This window comes from Chiloscyllium plagiosum, unplaced genomic scaffold (assembly GCF_037043375.1).
Source record: "Chiloscyllium plagiosum isolate Xiang-an unplaced genomic scaffold, Cpla_swu_hap1 HiC_scaffold_29, whole genome shotgun sequence".
NCBI classification, from domain to species: domain Eukaryota; kingdom Metazoa; phylum Chordata; class Chondrichthyes; order Orectolobiformes; family Hemiscylliidae; genus Chiloscyllium; species Chiloscyllium plagiosum.
This window is the reverse complement of record NW_028270167.1, coordinates 7,039,762-7,058,309: the sequence shown is the minus strand read 5'-3', so window position 1 is coordinate 7,058,309 and position 18,548 is coordinate 7,039,762. Positions and strand designations below refer to the sequence as shown.

Here is an 18,548-nt window from a genome sequence, read left to right as displayed (position 1 = left end):
GAATAGGAAGGGTTTGGAGGGATATGGGCCAAGTGCTGGAAAATCAGGACTAGATTAGGTTAGGATATCTGGTCGGTATGGACGAATTGAACTGGATGGTCTGTTTCCGTGCTGTACGGTTCTATTCATCTATAATTGGACATAGTATGTTAATTAGGTCTAACTACAGCTTTATAAAATTACAGCATCACTTTTCATTCACAACTATTTATAAAGTTCAGGCATCCATATGCTTTGGTAATTACTTGCAGAGCATGTCCCACCACAGTGAAAAATAAACAAAAAGTTCAAAATGAAAATGTTTTAATAAATAAATAATTTACAAAATAGAGTTAAGAAGTTTGAACTGAAAAGCTTTTTCTTATAAACCATTGTCCATTAAGAATACATCATCTAAGCTGAGGAAGCCTTTTGAAAAATCTTTGGACATGTCAATGTCAGGTACAGAAACGAAGGAGGGACAGATGTCCTGGACAGTCTGGCCTTCAACACTGCTTTCAGGCTGCATGGAGACTGCATCAGTCCGAGCTGTTTGCTTTCGATAACCTGATGGACTGATGCTTCCCACCCCAGCAATAGGTATGTTCAATACCTCAGGGACATTTATTAAACACGATTCCTTGAGCTGAGAGTCATCCTGACTGTCCTTTGGACTGATACTCCGCTGGCTACTTGTCTCGGGGGTCTGCTGCATATAGGGATTCAATGGCTCGCAGAATACGGTCACCTGATCTGATGAGTTACCACCAATATCAATCCCACTGTCAACAGAAGAAGCCTCCTTGATTTTCAGCACTGGCCATAGATCATCCTGTTCCTGTATCTTACAGGAGCTGAGGAGAGTGCTGTCAGCTAGCACCTGTTGCACGACCACATCATCTATCAGACTCAGGTAATCCATAATACTCAAAGATTTCTTGTTCTTATCGAGAGATTTCTGAGAGAGGAAATAAAGTCATATATCAGGAGACGTTTACGGGGAACAAATGAAACAATTTGCTTTCCACATCACCAACAACAGAGGGAGAAGGGGGCAGTTCATAATCAGTACAGAATGCCAAGGGAGGACTGTGGGAAGGGGTGATAGAAATTGTTTTCGGGTCTGTACCGTGCAAAGTAGCGTGACCTGTGCGCCTCTCTCTGAAGGCCTGAAATTGAACATTGGACCTCACTCAAAGTGCCTCCACAAACAGCATGAGGGCTCCATGAAGAAATTACTGGGCTGTAATATTGTCAGCAACAGCCTGAGGGGCACTGTAACCAGAATGCAATGGAGCCGTCATTTCTTTTTCCAAAGAAATTTCATCTATTGTTGGCAGCTCAAGCACAACAGGCCCAGCTGCCAACGTTTTTTTTTTGTCAAATAGCAGATTTGTTCAACTGAGTATCCTTCCAGGTCATTGCACAGAAAAGGTAGGAGTCACCCACTTTGATGTGTGCTTGGAGTCACATAGAGACCTGATCCACTTCGAACAGCATTGGGATATGAGGGATCTGAAACAGGATTGGGAAAGCCTGCACACGTCCAGAGAGGGCAGGGCTTCTGGTCAGGGCAGCTTCAGGACCAATATCTGCACACAGGGAGTGGTTAACAACAGACCGGGCTAGTATGGAATGGGGGCAGGGAGGGTTGATGCCAAGTTGTCACACTGGCCTCATTGAAAGTCCCGTTCGATGTGGCTTTGAGCAGACAGTAAGGGTGAGATTTGGGGAGGAGGAATTCAGACGGAAATCACACTCTCTAAACGTGAATTACATCAGCTGACAAAGCTTCCTGAACTTTGAGTGAGTGACAAATGGGACTTACCAAAACAGTTGGGATTGTAGTTTCCTTCTTTAAATAATGCCAGCAAAACATCCCCAGGCAAAAAGAGAGTGTAAACAGTATGAAGACAGCGCAGGTGACACCATAGATGATATTGGTCATATTCGATGCTATACAAAGAAAAAAAAACTGTCATTAAGAGAAGAAATGGTTAAAAAGTAACGACAAGCTCAATTACATAGAATAAGGAACAAGAGAAGGTCATTCAGTTCAATGAGGTCATGACTGACCTAACCTGACTCCACATCCCCGTGCGTCCTTTGCAAGCGAAAGCCTATAAACATTAATGTTTTTAGTGGGAGAGAGTTCTTTGCAGTTTCCCAGCTTCTCTCCCGGATATGCCAAACTTTAAACTTGGTGACCTGTCCATCAAGAAATGGTTTCTCTCTGCCTGTATAATGAATTTGTATCAACATCCTTAAAACAAAAGTGAATTAAAAATAATCCCCCTGAAAATTCTACGTTCCAGGGAAGAGCCATGCCAAATTTAATTTCTCCTCATATTCTAACGTGTGGAACTCAGCACATACACAGCCACTCAAAATCACACACCACACACACAAAGAGATCCATTTTCGAAAAATTTAACTGAAGGATAAAGTCATAGAATCCCTAAAGTGTGGAAAGAGGCCATTCGGCCCATTAAGTCAGAACCAATTCCTCAAAAGGAATCCTACCCAACCTCACCTAACCTATCTCTGTAACCCTGCTTTTCCCATGGCTAATCTACTTAGCCTGAACATCTCTGGACACAATGGACAATTTAACATGACCAATCCACCTAACCTGCACATCTCTAGATTGTGGGAGGAAACTGGAGCACCCAGGGGAACTCATGCAGACACAGAGACAATGTGCAAACTCCACACAGACATAGTCACCCGAGGCTGGAATCAAATCTGGGTTTCTGGCGCTGTGAGGCAGCAGTGCTAATCACTGAGTCACCATACCACCCAAAAAGGAGAACTGTCAAGAGTCAATTAAGTAAATTAGAAAGAGTTGAGAGAGGGGTGAAAACTTTTGCCAGTTCACTGGCTCCTAACAATGTGGATTTGATCACTTTGACAGTCTTCTTGACCAGCACTGATAGGAGAAACTGCAAATAATGCCAATGGTAAAATTTGTGAATTGATGGCACACTGATGAACTATGTTACCTGGATCTAGGATTGGGATTGTTACACATTTCTCCTCTGTGAAGTTCCCAACTCTGTTATCCGCAATCAGTATCGCCTTCACTTTGACGCAGTAGGTTTCTCCTGGCTGCACTGTTACGTTCAATTCTCTTGAGCTCTTACGTTCTTCAGACTGTTGGAACAAAAGAGGGAACATGTCATAGAAATCAGGCAAGGCAGAGCAAGTGTTACTCCATTCCCCACAGGATTCACTTGGTTTCGAAAGTTGAAAACCACCATTCTACAGAACTGTTAGAGGGTCCAGAGTGCCAGAGACTGGTGTGTAAACCAATAATGACAACAGTTTGGGTAGGAATTCTTTCTTTGTATAAAAAACACATCAAACTTAGCACCTGACTCATGACACAGTTACTGGAATCATTGGGCCAGTGCTGATCACATTCAGAAAGTGGATGTTACTCTGCAATGACAAGAGAAGCAGAAGCACCAAGCAGCTTTGAACTTGTGGTTCTCAAGGTTCTCCCCCAATATAGGCTCTTCCTCACTGCAGATCTGCGACTGACTAACTCACAACTCACTTTTGCTGTATCACGCAGCTGCCAGGATAATTGACGTGCAACTAGACGTTTAGTCTTTATCTAACAATTCCCAAATTTCTTTCAGTTGGCCCTACAGCCAAAAGTGGCCAGGTTGCCAGTGAGAGAACCATCTGGTACCAGGAATGTGTCTGAGACAGTTCAATTGGCCACTCCATCAAGAATATCCTCCATCATGAAGACTCCAGCTCAATTATGGAGTTTGGGAAAATGGGAAGACGGTTTTCCCATCTGAGGGATGGTACGCTACGTCAACACATTTCTGTCTGTTCTCAAATGAGAAGAAAGAAGCAGGGCTCATGATGGAGGAGTAGTCAAAGCCCTATAAGTCTCTACATTCTCCAAATCAGACTTCTCGTAGATGCCCCTTGTACAATATCTCTCTGCCAGTTATTCACTAAACTTTCAAGTCCCCTCCTTAAACCTCTTGATCTCACCCTCCTACTTTAAAGTGTGTTTGCTAAAACTGCTTCTTCAACTAAGCATTTGGTCATCTGTCCTGACATCTGCTCAGATTCTGTACATGGAAACCAGTTGAGGACATGTCTCTGTGTTCTGGAAGCTGGAGACAATCCAAGCTGCTGGAAGCAAATGTGAGCTACCTGAATCCAGGCCCTGAGGACCTGTGTTCCATACAGGTAGAAGCATCATTAGCCTTTATTGTCCTGTTTCATTAAAAATTCTTATTCACTTGAGAGATGTGGACATCACTGCTGACCAGCATTGAATGCCCAAACCTAGCTGCTCTTTTGCAAAGTGTGGGGATGACAACGTGCAACTGAAGCCAACCCAGTGTCTAGTGACTCCTTTGAGAACCTGTGTGAGTAAGGCCTGGACAGAATTGTATCAGGCTCATCTAGTACTGCCCTGCACTGCCCAACACCCAGTGTCATGGCTCACGAAAACTGAACACTCACGAAAACTGAACACGAAAACTGATAAGGTGGCAGGGTTTGTTCCCCACCGTCCCTTTGGAGAAGGAATGGGGAGGTAGTGGTGAGGGACAGTTGCAAATTGGAACAGGGTGAGGAAAATTATTCCTGATGAAGGGCTCATGCTCAAAACATCGACTCTCCTGCTCCTCGGATGCTGCCTGACTTGCCATGCTTTTCCAACACCACACTTTTTGTCTGAAGAAAATAATATTAAAGTCTAGTTTGGCATCTGGAAAATCTCATTTTTATTAAAAGAACAGCCCTGCATGGTCAGGGAATTGCAACTCGGTTTTACCTTGTCGGTGTTGTTCACATGGATATGAACAATGTACATCAAAGTATTGTTGGTGAACACCTCCTCCATCGACCGATTTCTTCCTTTCCAATGCAAGGTGGGTGGGGAGATATTGACTCTAATTATGTCAGGTTTGGCTTCAACATTAAAGGATGGCAAACCAAAAGAAGCTAAAAGCAAATGAAATTCAAAATTAAATACAGATCTACAGCCAGGATGAAAGTAAATGTGTCAGGGAGCACTAGTGTACACGTGTATCAATGACAATGTCAATGTTGTGATAAGTGTGCATTTGTCAGTTAATGAATGTGTCAGTAACAACATGGCATTAAGTGCAATTGTGACTAAACGTGCATCTGCGACTGTAAATGTGTGTGAGTTTGTGTGTGCACATGTGTGTATCCTGTGAAAGTGGTTGGCAGCATTGGTGTATCAGTGAATGTGAGTGCATTAAGAGTGAGTAAGAAGGTGGTGCCTGTGAGAGGGAGAGACAGAGATAGAGAAAGAATGTGTATCCATCTGAAAGTGAGTGAGCAGTGAATGTGGATAAGTGTCCAAATTCCTGTTTACTGTTTAAAGACTTGGTGGAACCTAGCATAAGAAGAACATAGGAAGTAGCAGGTTATTTAATCCCTTAAACTTGTCCCCCACTCAATAAGACTATGGCTGATTTTGGTCTTCAATACCATTTCCAGGCCAAATCAATAGCCCCCAATTTTCTTTAATCCAAAGTCTGTCAATCTCAGCCTTAAATATATTGGATGATTGAAGGTTCATCTCTTGAGTGAAGAAATTTCTCAGTTCCAATTTATACAGTCAGCCCCTTAATCTGAGACTGTTACCCCTAGGTCTAGACTCTTGTAGAGACAAGAGAAAACAGCCTCAGGGTGTCTATTTTGTTACATCACCACAGAATGTTATGTTTCAATAAGATCACCTCTCAGTTCTCTAAACTCCAAAGACTTTGTAGTTGAAAAGTGTGGCGCTGGAAAAGCACAGTAGGTCAGGCATCATCCAAGGAGCAGGAGAATCAATGTTTTGGGCATAAGCCCTTCATCAGGAATGAATGCATTCCTGATGAAGAGTTTATGCTCAGAACATCGACTCTCCTGCTCCTCGGATGTTGCCTGACCGGCTGTGCTTTTCCAGCGCCACACTTTTCGACTCTGTTCTCCAGCATCTGCAGTCCTCACTTTCTCCAAAGGGTTTGTACTCAACCGCTCATTCTCGAAATCAGTCTAGTGAACCAACACTTCAGTGCTTCTCAGGTAGGTAAACATTTTCTTAGACAAGGAGGTCTCCCAAGGTCTCGGGCCTCTTTAGGAAGCACTTCTACACACAAAGGTTGGTCGTGGTTCAGAATTCCCTTCCACAAAGATATTGCTTGTGGAAGGCACTGCTAGACTAAAATATTAAGGAATATGGGCCAGAGGCAGATACATGAGCCGGACCACAGATCAGCCATGATCTCATTGAATGGTGGAACAAGCATGAGGGGCTGAATGGCCTACTCCTGTTCCTATAATCTGCATTGATAACTTGGGCTAAAACTACCTCATGTACCAGTCAAGAAAAAAATGGGAGACAAGGTTCTTGCTTTGATCTCAAGTTTCAGGTGAGAAAACATTTGTCCTCAGCATCATCAACCCAACACAAGCACCTTAAAAGGTCAAATGTAACCAAAATGCTTTTGTTTTGGCAGGGGCTGTGCTCAGCTCAGTGGTGAACACATTCAGTTTTTGAAAACAATGTTTAGAAAATAAATCATACATATATATATAATATCCCCAAAGATCAAGCATTGCCATTGTGAATAGAAATCTGTTCCTTAACCATCCAGAACAATGGAACAAGTTGGCTTTATATTGTATCTTGTGCAAGCACTACTTACTGGAATCCCGGGGTTTAAAATTGTCTGACCGCTCCCATTCCGAAGTTATGTTGCCAATGAAGCTCCGAACCCAGGCGACAATCTGCACGTTAAAATCCCAGGTCTCCTGTGTGAGATCACAATGATGGTGGGGGATTCCTGAGCAGTGTTTCACTGGGATATATGTCTCATTCCAACCGTATCTGTGAGTTAATGAGGAGACAGTTCAGCTTTTGCATGTTATTAACAAGAGGCCAACATTCTCAGAAATGCCCAATTCCTTATTTCGGCTTTGTCACGCTGGTTGAACCATGTTCCAGGAGTTTTCATCAATGGTGACTCCCATAATGATGATAGTAGTGGGGCAATGGATTCTTACTGGAGTTGGTCAACCTCTGGCATCTGTGTGGCATGAAGGGCACTTGCCACCTTTCAGCCCAAACTCGAATATTGTCCAGCTCCTGCGGCATGTGGGCAGGGACTGCTTCACTGTGTGAAGAGTTTGAGATGGAACATATCTCCATATCTTCCTGGTAATACCTCATTGATCAGACAATATCATCAGCATGGACCATAAGAGGAGCTGCTTGTGGAAGGGGGTTTGCTGACCTGGATGAGGTGAGTCAGTATTGAACAAGAGCACTTTTCAAGTAGGATTAAACTGAGGCCCCATTGTCCCTCTCAAGTGGATATAAAAGACTCAATAATATTGAGGGGCCCAGTCACTAATGTATAACAAAAAAAGTGTGGAATCAGATCCTTCAGTCCAACTCATCCATGCCCACCAGACATCCCAATCTGACCTATCCCATTTGCCTGCACTTTGCCCATATCTTTCTAAACCTTTCCTATTCATGGGCCTATCCAAATATCTTTTAAATATGGTAATTGTATGTGCATCTTCTGGTAGCACATTCCATACCCACACCACCCTGTGTGAAAAAGTTGCCCCTGAGGTCCCTTTTAAATCTTTCTCCTCTCATCTTAAACCTATGCTCTTTACTTTTGAACTCCCCTACTTTGGGGAAAAGACCTTTGCTATTCACCTTTTCTATGTCACTCATGACTATCAGCTTCAATATGGTTACTCTTCAACCCCCTACTCTCCAGTAAAGAAGTCCCAGCCTCTCCAGCTTCTCCCTATAACTCAAACCCTCCAACCTTGGTAATATCCTCTTAAATCTTCTCTGTACCCAGTCCAGTTTAATAATGGCTGCTGCCTGACCTGCTGTGCTTTTCCAGCACTACACTCTCGACTCCAATCTCCAGGATCTGCAGTCCTCATCTTTGCCCAGTTTAATAACATCCTTCCTATAGCAGGGTGATCAGATCTGTACAATGTACTCCCAAAGGTTGCCTCGCCAACATCCTGTACACAGTCAACACGACACTCCATGGGTGTTGGGTATCACTGGCTATTTATTGCCCATCCCTAACTGTCCAGGGAAAGGTGATTTTGGGGCACCCTCTTGAGGTTATTGTGATGTGGGTGCACATACAGTGCTTTGATAGTTAGGTAGACAATCCATAATGTGTATGTTAAATTCAAAGACAGACTCAGTGAGCATGTGAACATTTGGGTGAACATGAGTCGCTTTAAATAGGGACTAACCAATAACTCCCAGTCAAACCAACAGTAGTAAATTAAAACAGTGTGTTCTCCTGATGGATAGTCTACGTAAGAACTTTCTTCCCCAACATAGCACAGGCACAGCCCAGTATGTTGCAAATGAACAGGTGGTCATAGACTGGGTGGCACGGTGGCTCAGTGGTTAGCACTGCTGCCTCACAACGCCAGGGTCCCAGGTTTGATTCCACCCTCAGGCATTTGCACTTTCTCCCTGTGTCTGTGTGGGTTTCCTCCGGGTGCTCTGGTTTCCTCCCACATTCCAAAGATGTGCAGGCCAGGTGAATTGGCCATGCTGAATTGCCCATAGTGTTAGGTGCATTAGTCAGAGGGGAGTGGGTTACTCTTCAGAGGGTCGTTGTGGACTTGCTGGGCCGAAGGGCCTGTTTCCACGCTGTAGGGAATCTAATCTAAACTATTTCCTGATATGAACAATCAATGAATGAAGCTATGAATTTACAGAAAAAAATGAGATAGCTTAACTAATACTTCACATAGACATAATATTTCACTAATATTTCCAGTGGGTTGAACAGGTTTGCTCTTCTGGTTCAGGAATACCAACAGCCCCTTTGAACTTTCCTGATGTGGTTTTTGGTGCTGTGTAGGTTTAGGTGCCCTGTTGAAATCGTTTTCTACTAGCTACCTCCTTTTAGCTTTGCTAAGTCAATTGTTGGACAGTTGACACCGGAGCTGGTCATCACTATGGGCAGGCCTTAAAAGTTTCTACAGTTTGGGTTCACGTAACAGTCCCAAAATTGCAACATCTCTAATATGGAGCACAGTACCATTGAAAGCTGATATAAACAGAAAATAGTCATTCAGGAAGTGATATCTAACATACTGATATGGGAGAGTGACATTAAAACTATCACTTCTCTGATCTCACTTGGGACTGATCATTTTGTGATCTATATTATTAGTCCTGAGATAAAGAAATTGATGTTTCTCTCAGTTCAACAAAAGTTACACATCAATCTAATAGGGAGGTTGCAGATTGTCTATGTATCATCTATAGCTCCCACAATCCCCAGCATTCTGTTTGATGTATTAATTTATACAGGGTATAATTCCAATTTTTACAGATGACACAAAACATGGAAATCCTAGAATAATGCAGAACTGAAGGCCATCCATCTCATTGTGGCTCTACTGAAATGCAGTAAACAGTGAAGATGACAAGAACAAACTTCAGGTGGTCATTAACATGCTGGAAAATGGAAAACCATGTGGCAATGAAATTTAATGCTGTGAAATGATATATTTTGCTAGAAAGGATGAGAGGCAAAATAAACCAAATTCACAAGGGAGTACAAAAACAGAGAAATCTGGGGATGGACAAATATAAATGTTTGAATCTGTCAGGGCAAGAGTAACAGCTTGCATGTCTTCAATGTAGGAAAACATTCCAAAGTGTTCTAACACAACATTTGACACTGAATCTCGTAAGGAAGTGCGAGGACAGCTGAGCAAAAGGTTGGTCAATGAGGCCAATTTCAAACTGTGCTTTAACTGAGCAGGTTGTCTGTGCTATACCAACCATTCCAGTTCATAGCTAAGGTGAAGAGCTCCCACCAATCCTCTTTCCCTTACTGGATCTAAGGGCTTGTTAGGCTAATAGTGGTAGAGGATGAGAGCCATGAATCTTAACAAGAAAAATCAATTGTCCTAACTAGATATAATTTATTGCAATAGTTACAGGCTGCATTGCCTCATGAGGCAAAACACCTAAGGCTATCAGGAAACAATGGTGGTCCATCTGGCTCCATTGGTAACTCAGCTCTTGATACCATTCTTTCCCAACCCAGACTGTGTGACATCTTCTGATTAGTTAGACCAAAATGCAGTTTCCAACATTAACCCTTTCAGAACCATCCACAACAGAGGAGACAAGTGTGAATAGGTGATGAATTTTGGAATTCCTGAGCTTATGATCTAGGAAGCTGATGGTATAGGCATAAAGATGGAATTATTTGAATTGGAAGGTCATTCAAGAGGCCAATAATGGAAAAGCACAGATAGCAAAGAGTGGAGAAGATCAGAGATAGTGAGTAATAAGGCCATAGAGGCAAAGATCAGAATGTTATAATCAAGGTGTTGCTTCAAGTAAGTACAGGGGTTGGGTAAACAGGATGTTATTTGTGTAAGGCAACGGGAAGCAAAGTTTTGGATGAATTCGAGGTTAGAGGTTGTTCAACATTTGAGGCCACTCAGGAGTGTGCTGATGTAGTCAAAAGGTAACTAAAGTATGGATGAGGCCTTCAGCAGCAGAGGAGCTGAGAGGGGGTGAAATAGAGTGAGATTACAGTGTGGAGATAGGTGGAAATGGTGATGGCATTCTAATGTGGTTACCAGTTCTACTTGGGGGACCTAATATAACAGTAGGCAAGCATTCTAATTCAGTGCCATAAGTTCCCAGCGAAATGATTGAGTTGGTGATGAGGAAACATTCAGTTGAGGAGGTTGACAGCAGAGCAGATGAAGTCCTTGGCTTTATATATCCAAGAAGTAATATATAATCCAAGAATGTAATGCTAAAATATAAACAGAAAAACACTGGAAAAGCTCATCAGATAATGTCTCCTACATATTTCCAATAGTTTCTGTTTATCTTTTGGATTTACAGCATTCACTGTTGTATGCCTTTTGAAGTTCTGCTAGATCTTCTTACAACATTGGTTAGGCTCTAGTTGGAATATCATGATCAGGCTTTGCACCGTGCCTTTGGATAGATGTCAGGACCTTAGAGGGAATGCAAAGGAAATTCACTAGAATGGTGCCAGGGATGACCGACTTCAATTATATGGAGAAAGGCCAGAGTTATTCTTGGAGCAGAGAAGATTTGATAGGAAATGTTGAAAATTATGAAGTACTTTGAAACCTCAATCATCTAGAAGGAAGGGTGTTGTGAACCACATCAGTGCAGTTTGTTAAGAGTTTGCTGCACACAAATTAGCTGCTGTGCTTCCTACTTTACAACAGGGACTACCTTTCAAAAACATCATCTAGAAAGCAATTTTAGGCATTCTGAGGTGTGACAGGTGCTATATAAATTCAAGTTATTTTCTACTTTTAATTGGCACCCATCTCAAAAAAAAACAACTGCTTCTGAATTCAAATTCAAATTCAGGATCTAGTTACAGTGGTTTTTGTTTTCAAATTACGGAACATGCAAAGCATATGACCAGAAATCTCTCAGTTTCTGTTTCTTCCTAAAAAAAATCCACATACTTTCCAGTTCTTAAACTAAGAAGGTCACATCAAGTACAGACAAGGAAATTGTTACAAGAGAGAGAAACAGATACTTTTAGGCAAAATCTCCAATAAAACCTTTTGTTCATTATGTCTCCTTTACTGGTGAAGTATTGTCTTGTGTAAAAGACACTGAATTCTCACGAGATGAACAGGTTCCATGGACACCAGATAACCTCCAATACATGGCCACAATTAATTATTCTCCATCAATTAATCAATGAAGTAAATGGTTGCAGAACAAAGTTGAGAAATTCATCACGGACATTAAAATACTTTGAAGCCTGATTGCCATTTTAGTGCAGGAAACACCATACCTCCCACAAACAGAAAGGGCATAAGGATCATTGATTTTCCAGTGACATTGGTTGTAGGTAAACATTACTCAGGATATTGAGATGGACTTTGCTCCAAATATTCATGTGGAATGTTCTATGCTCTCAGTTATCTGAAAGACAGCAGCTCCAACAGTGCAGCACCCCTTCTGCACTGAGTTGGAGAGTGAGGATAATGTTGCTTGGATATGTTTTTCTAATCAACCCATCCAGCAATGTTATTACACATGTCTGGAGCAGGTGCGACTTGAACCCAAGCACTCCCCTCCCACCCTGGTTTAGAGGTAGGGACACTACCACTGTGCCACAACAGCCCAATAAATGCTGTTTGGACCCAATTTCCTTGAGCTGTGTACGAACTCAGGACCTTCAGTTCAGGTGTGAGCCCACTTGCTTTCAAAGCTCACCTCCAAGTTGAATCGGATTTGCTTTGACCCACGCAGCCACAATCTAGTGGGGGTCAGGAGGATTCACTGAACATGGATCAAGAGGAAAATCTTCAGCTAATTTCAAACAATTCACCCCCCCTCCTCGAATAAACGCACAACACCAACCCCCCCACCACCACCCCCATCCTCCTCTGACAATGTCTACCTTAAATCTTCCGATTTACTCCTAAATTGTGACAAGGTAAACGGAAGCTTCCTTACCTACGGTACTGCACATCATAGCGAACAGCTTGTGAATAATTCACTGCTGGATTCCAATGCAAAATGTTTTCAGTATTCACAGATGTGAAACGAAGTTTTCGAGGAGGATGTAGGACAGCATCAGTTCCTGTAAAGAATATTTTAAAAAGTTGGATCACACAAGTTTCTAACAACATCTGCTCATTCGGAAAATAAAACACAGTTTAATCAGGGTATCTCAGATATCTACATATCGCTTAGAGTTATTTTCTATTGAAGACTGGAAGGAGAGCGCAACATCAATTGCATCTAAGACAAATGAACTAGGTTCCAAGTATCAGATTCCGATCGACTGACTCACGTCAGCTCTCAGAAAAACATGTTCTTCTGTGTATGACAAAACCATTCAGTGTAAGAACCACACCAAAATTCAAACCAGGATTAAATTTAAAACAATTTGACCCCAAATCGCACAGCGGAAGTTTATACACTACATGGCTACACTGACCAGAAAACAAAAGGTTTGACCCCTCTTTCTTGATCAAGTGGGAGTTGTGCTTAGTAAGAGAATTGCTATACACAAATGAAAGTTAATTCTATTATGGCTTAACTAGCAAGCTCAATATTTAAAACCTTGCATCGATCCCTGGTTAAAGGTGGCCTGACTTCAAGACAGGATGGTTCGTTTGGCATTGGATGCAAAGGGGATTGATTTCTCTCTATTCCAGTTTGTACCACTGAATCCAATGGGGGTTGCAGGATGAAGGGTGGTCCTTGTGTGGTAAAGTAGAACGTGAGACCCTACTGCTTAATGTGTCAGATTTGAAATTGAATAATTCAGAACTTATAGCCCAGAAACTGATTATTCTGCAAAAACATCTCTGCCTGTGTTAATCCTCTTCTCAAGCCTCCTCCCACCTTACTTCATCGGACTCCATCACAATACCCTTCTATTCCTTTCTCCTTCACATACTGATCCTGTTTCCCATCAAATAGTTCGCTTCAACTACTCATGTGATTTCCACTGAATAAGTTTCATATTCTCACCAAACTCCGAGTAGACATGCCCTCCTGAATTCCTACTGGATTTATCAGTAACTATCATTTGTTAATGGCCCCTAGGTTTGGTCTGCCTCAAGTGGAAACATCCGCTCTGTATCTATCCTATCAAATCTGTTCAGAATGTTATAGATTTCAACCAAGTAACCTCTTAGCTTTATGGCTTTGAGAGTTCAAAACCCACTGTGGGCGTAAATAAATCTGAATTTAATAAATTTGCAAATTAGTGACTAATTAGTTGTAATAACCAAGTTCAACATGTTCACGGATATCCTGCCATCCTTTTTGGACCTGACTGACTATGTTTGCATTAAAAGTGGCAACTAAGGGTGGGTGGTATCACCCTCATCCCAGGAACAATTAAGATAAAAAATCCATCCCCTACTGCAAACGTTTAATTAAGTGACTACTGTCCTCTCACTGGCTATGAATTGTATGGTCATCAAAAGTCCCAGGATCATGGGTAGAGAGTCCCAAACGATTTGAGAGTTATTGAGGTTTACTTTAGCTGACCTCTGTCCAAACAGCAACTGGGGAACGTCAATCCTTTTGAGGTGAAATTTGGGGTGAAGGGAGTCGGAGTTGGAGAGTGTTCCTCCTCCTCATTGCTATTCAGTAACATGTGTTAGAGATGTACATGGTTACCTGATGAGGATTACATTTGATCATGACATTTCCACAGTCTCATAAGTTGCTCCCCTCATTTATAAGAGTCACATAATGACCACTAGCATTAGGTGCTAGATGGAGTCCACATCAAATTATGAGTCAGAACAAACAAGAAAATGAACAACAATGATATGAACCATGTGAGTTATTAGGAATTGAATTAAAAGGAAAATACTCTGGATGCTGGAGATCTTGAAATAAAACAGAAAGTGCTGGAAAAATTCCACAGGTCTGGCAGCTTCTGTGGGAAAAAAAGGTTAAGTGTGAGTCCGATGTGATGCTTCTTCTGAACTCAGTTGTGAAGAGTCATATCAGACTTAAAGCATCAACTTTGTTCCTCTTTCTACAAGTAATATTGATCTGCTGAGTTTCACCAGCACTTTCTGTTTTTATATTGGGAATTGAAAATTGACAAAGCTAGGGGATGTACATCACCTCATTGGCAACTTCAGCTGAGTACCCAGATAAATTATTAAATATTTCAGTCATGGGCTTTAAAACAAACAAAAACAGGAATTGCTGACAAAGCTCAGCAGGTCTAGCTGAGAGGGAATGTTTCAAATCCAGCGACCCTTCTTCAGAACAGGACATGAGCTTTTACTGGTCAAGTGTTTACCAGTTTCATATCTAACCCGCTTGAATCCAGCTGAGGAGTAGCAGATGGAGTTTAATTCAGATAAACTGCATTTTGGGAAAGTAAATCTTAGCAGGACTTATACACTTAATGGTAAGGTCATAGAGAGTGTTGCTGAACAAAGAGACCTTGGAGTGCAGATTCAGAGCTCCTTAGAAGTGGAGTCGCAGGTAGATAGGATAGTGAAGAAGGCTTTTGGTATGCTTTCCTTTATTGGTCAGAGTATTGAGTACAGGAGTTGGGAGGTCATGTTGCGGCTGTACAGGACATTGGTTAGGCCACTGTTGGAATACTGCATTCAATTCTGGTCTCCTTCCTATCGGAAAGATGTTGTGAAACTTGAAAGGGTTCAGAAAAGATTTACCAGGATGTTGCCAGGGTTGGAGGATTTGAGCTATAGGGGAAGTTTGAATATGCTAACGCTGTTTTCCCTGGAGCTTCAGAGGCGGAGGGGTGACCTAATAGAGGTCTATAAAATCATGAGGAGCATGGATAGGGTAAATAGACAAAGTCTCTTCCTTGGCATGGGGGAGTCCAGAATTAGAGGGCATAGGTTAAGGGTGAGGGGGAAAGATATAAAAGAGACCCAAGGGGCAACCTTTTGCACACAGAGGGTGGTATGGGTATGGAATGAGCTGCCAGAGGAAGTGGTTAGTTCGATGGCAACATTTAAAAGGCATTTGGATGGGTATATGAATAGAAGGGTTTGGAGGAATATGGGCCGGGTGCTGGCAGGTGGGACTAGATTGGGTTGGGATATCTGGTCAGCATGAACGAGTTGGACTGAAGGGTCTGTTTCCGTGCTGTACATCTCTAGGACTCTAAGTGGCTGAGAAATTGCTTGGTTCATGGGATACCATCAGGTACCAGGATGAACCCAGCATAACTGTAGGGGTCACTGAACTCAAAACATTAACTCTGCTTTCTCTCTACAGATGTTGCCAGACCTGCTGAGTTTCTCCAGTGCTTTCTGCTTTTGTTTCAGATCTTCAGCATCCGCAGTTTTGTTTTGTTTCATTATAAGCGGATCAAGTTGATAATAATGAAATCCAATCTTAAGTAACCAAGTCTAATACAACAAAACCAAATTTAACTATCATAACCAGATTCAAACCATCACAGGAAAGTTCAACTCAACACCAGAGTGCAAACAAAACAATAGCAATCAAAACATCTTGAAAATTATTCCTTATTTAACCCCAAGGGTCAACTGTGATCCCAGTTGAAATCAAATAACATTTCATCGAATGGTTGAAATCTGCAAGACTCTTTAGCACACTGAACACCTGGGGAAGTGAGGACTGCAGATGCTGGAGATAAGAGCTGAAAATGTGTTGCTGGAAAAGCGCAGCAGGTCAGGCAGCATCCAAGGAGCAGGAGAATGAGCCCTGAAGAAGGGCTCATGCCCAAAACGTTGATTCTCCTGCTCCTTGAATGCTGCCTGACCTGCTGCGCTTTTCCAGCAACACATTTTCAGCTCTGAACACCTGGGCAATCAGGAACATAGAATCAATAATCCGAGTTTCTAAATAGTCGATAACAGTAGATAACTCAATGCATTGTCTTTTATCCATTTGCTTCTAACAATGCAAGTGAATAGGTGCCATGAGAATAAACAGTTAGAATTACATTCAGAATGCCTTCACCTCAAATCCTCTCCCATCCGTTAACTGGAGCAGGCTTGAATTGAATTCATCGCAGTCACATAAACAGGAAAGTTGTTGCACAATTTTGTTCGGACTCGTTAATGTTGGACCTTATTGTCAATTATTCCTTTTTTTGGGGGAGGGGGGTGTGGAAGGGAGGTGGTGTGCCAAAAACACCAGACCATCAGCCTTGGTGGGGAGGGGGATCTTGTGGTGGTACTGCTGAAGTCCCATCTTTCCTGGAGGCCAGACAAACACATGTCACAATGGTGACGAGATAAAAATATCTCGACTAAAGTAACTGAAAAAAATACTAAATCAGTGACCATTGCCACTTTACAGTTTGTAGATGTGCGCAGACTATCTGCTATTCTTTCTGCACTACAACAGTGACTACACTTGAAAAGTCCCATTGTGTAAAGAAGCTTGGGACAGCCTGTAGCCACGAAAGGTGCTATACAAACGCAACTCTTTCCATTACAGGCCGAAACTCTAAAACCAATGCACCCAGAGAAACAGAGTTTCTGTCTACTGGACACATTCTATCTCAACATGCTTAACAAACACTGATCGCCAGGACTACACGGCTGTAACTATAAACAGAAAATGAAGAGATTAACTGTGTTTTGTTCACAGACCGTGCAGTAAATAAGGATCTGTTGTCCAGACCTACCGTACAGGCTGAGCATTAGCAACAAGAAATGTGTAGCACCCATTGCAGTTCACAGTGAGCAGTTACTCCACACTGTCTCCAGTTGCACTGTCAGTACTCAGCGCTCATTTGCAGCAGGTATAGGCGTAGGAGGGAATCGACAAACGTCAGCTTCCGCCTGTGAATTTCCTGCCTGAGACACAGCTCACGAGGGGGGAATTTCCTTCCAACTCTCCCTAGAACGAGCCCACGGCCAAAACATACGTGGAAACAGTGGGAGAAAATGTTCGCTTCTGCTTAATGACTGAAACTAAATATTTGACACCTCGTACAACAGAACCAAATTTTGAAAATGATCTTGCCTTTTCCCCATTGCTCATAGCTCACTGACCCTTTGATTGTAAGATATTTGTATCAGAACAGCAGAAATGTCAGCGTCCCTATTTTAACTGAGCTCCCGTTCCCCACTGTTAAACTGGCTTGTTGTGTTTAAGGATTCCTTTAGACTTACAGCAATATCGATCGTCCCCTTTTCTGCCGTCAGTCCATTATAGTCATTACAAAAAGGCATGACAATTCAAATTTCAGATCCTTGCTCCTTTGCTAAACTGGCGAAGGAATTTAAAGATAAGCTGCGTCCCTTTAACGCCGGGGCTCCCCAGGGCAATTCACAGCCAATCAGTGTTGTTCTGACGTGCACTCAAACATGTAATGAAGGTATTGGTGCACAGCAAGATCCCAGGGACAGCCTTGGAATAAATGTCCAGGTAGTTTAGGGATGAATAATGTCCGGTGCGGCTTGAGAAGGATGACCTACCCATTTCTTCTTGGAAGTTATATCATTGGAATCTTCTACATCCTCCCGAGAAAGCTGACGGAGCCTCAGTTTTAGGCTTTATCTGAAAAATAGCACTTTCACTAATACAGGGGGTATTTGAGTCACGAACGTCTGACTCATGAACACTCGATACGTAGGAACGTATGCCATACATGGTTTTAATTTTTAAAGACCTGCCATGAATATTTCCAGGTAAAAACAATGACTGCAGATGCTGGAAACCAGATTGGATGCTGCCTGAACTGCTGAGCTCTTCCAGCACCACTAATCCAGAAAATGAATATTTCCAGTACTTACAAACAGCTCCTTTACAATGTATTTCGACAAATCGATTTGAGAACGGACTCCAGAAAGTAACCATTACCAACCGGGGACTGCCTCTGCTGCACTGGACTGTCAGTCCATGCTAGGTGCCAAGATTATAATCTATTGTGTGAAAGCATAATGAAAATTAATTAATAAATGTATTCTTAATAATTAAAATATAATGAAAAACATCTTTACTCAAGATCAAATGTTGTATCTAAAGAGAGTTTGTAGAATGAGAAAAA

General features: G+C 42.2%; 1 protein-coding gene across 2 annotated transcripts; it reads right to left on the bottom strand.

Moving 5' to 3' along the window:
• Positions 1–286: 286 nt before the first annotated feature.
• On the bottom strand, positions 287–18,413 carry LOC122540597 (interleukin-10 receptor subunit beta-like). 2 transcript variants are annotated; one of them, XM_043676512.2, is made up of 7 exons: positions 17,977–18,413; positions 12,521–12,647; positions 6,678–6,859; positions 4,787–4,956; positions 2,982–3,132; positions 1,808–1,935; positions 287–937 (listed from the first exon to the last, which is right to left on the bottom strand). In XM_043676512.2, exons 1-7 carry the CDS (start codon positions 17,978–17,980, stop codon positions 362–364), a joined length of 1,338 nt encoding a protein of 445 aa, XP_043532447.2. In that variant the 5' UTR covers positions 17,981–18,413; the 3' UTR covers positions 287–361. The 2 variants fall into 2 exon arrangements, with proteins under 2 accessions (XP_043532447.2, XP_043532446.2); XM_043676511.2 differs by lacking the exon at positions 17,977–18,413 and adding an exon at positions 17,181–17,390.
• Positions 18,414–18,548: the final 135 nt, after the last annotated feature.

Bases quoted from the DNA above. Each gene is read 5' to 3' on its own strand.
- LOC122540597 (XM_043676511.2), bottom strand. From the start codon at position 17,223: ATGGGTGCTACACATTTCTTGTTGCTAATGCTCAGCCTGTACG. The intron at 3,133-4,786 runs GTAAAACCGAGT...TTGTTCCAACAG, and splicing joins ATGTGAACAACACCGACAAG to TCTGAAGAACGTAAGAGCTC. The intron at 938-1,807 runs GTAAGTCCCATT...TTCCTCTCTCAG, and splicing joins CTACAATCCCAACTGTTTTG to AAATCTCTCGATAAGAACAA.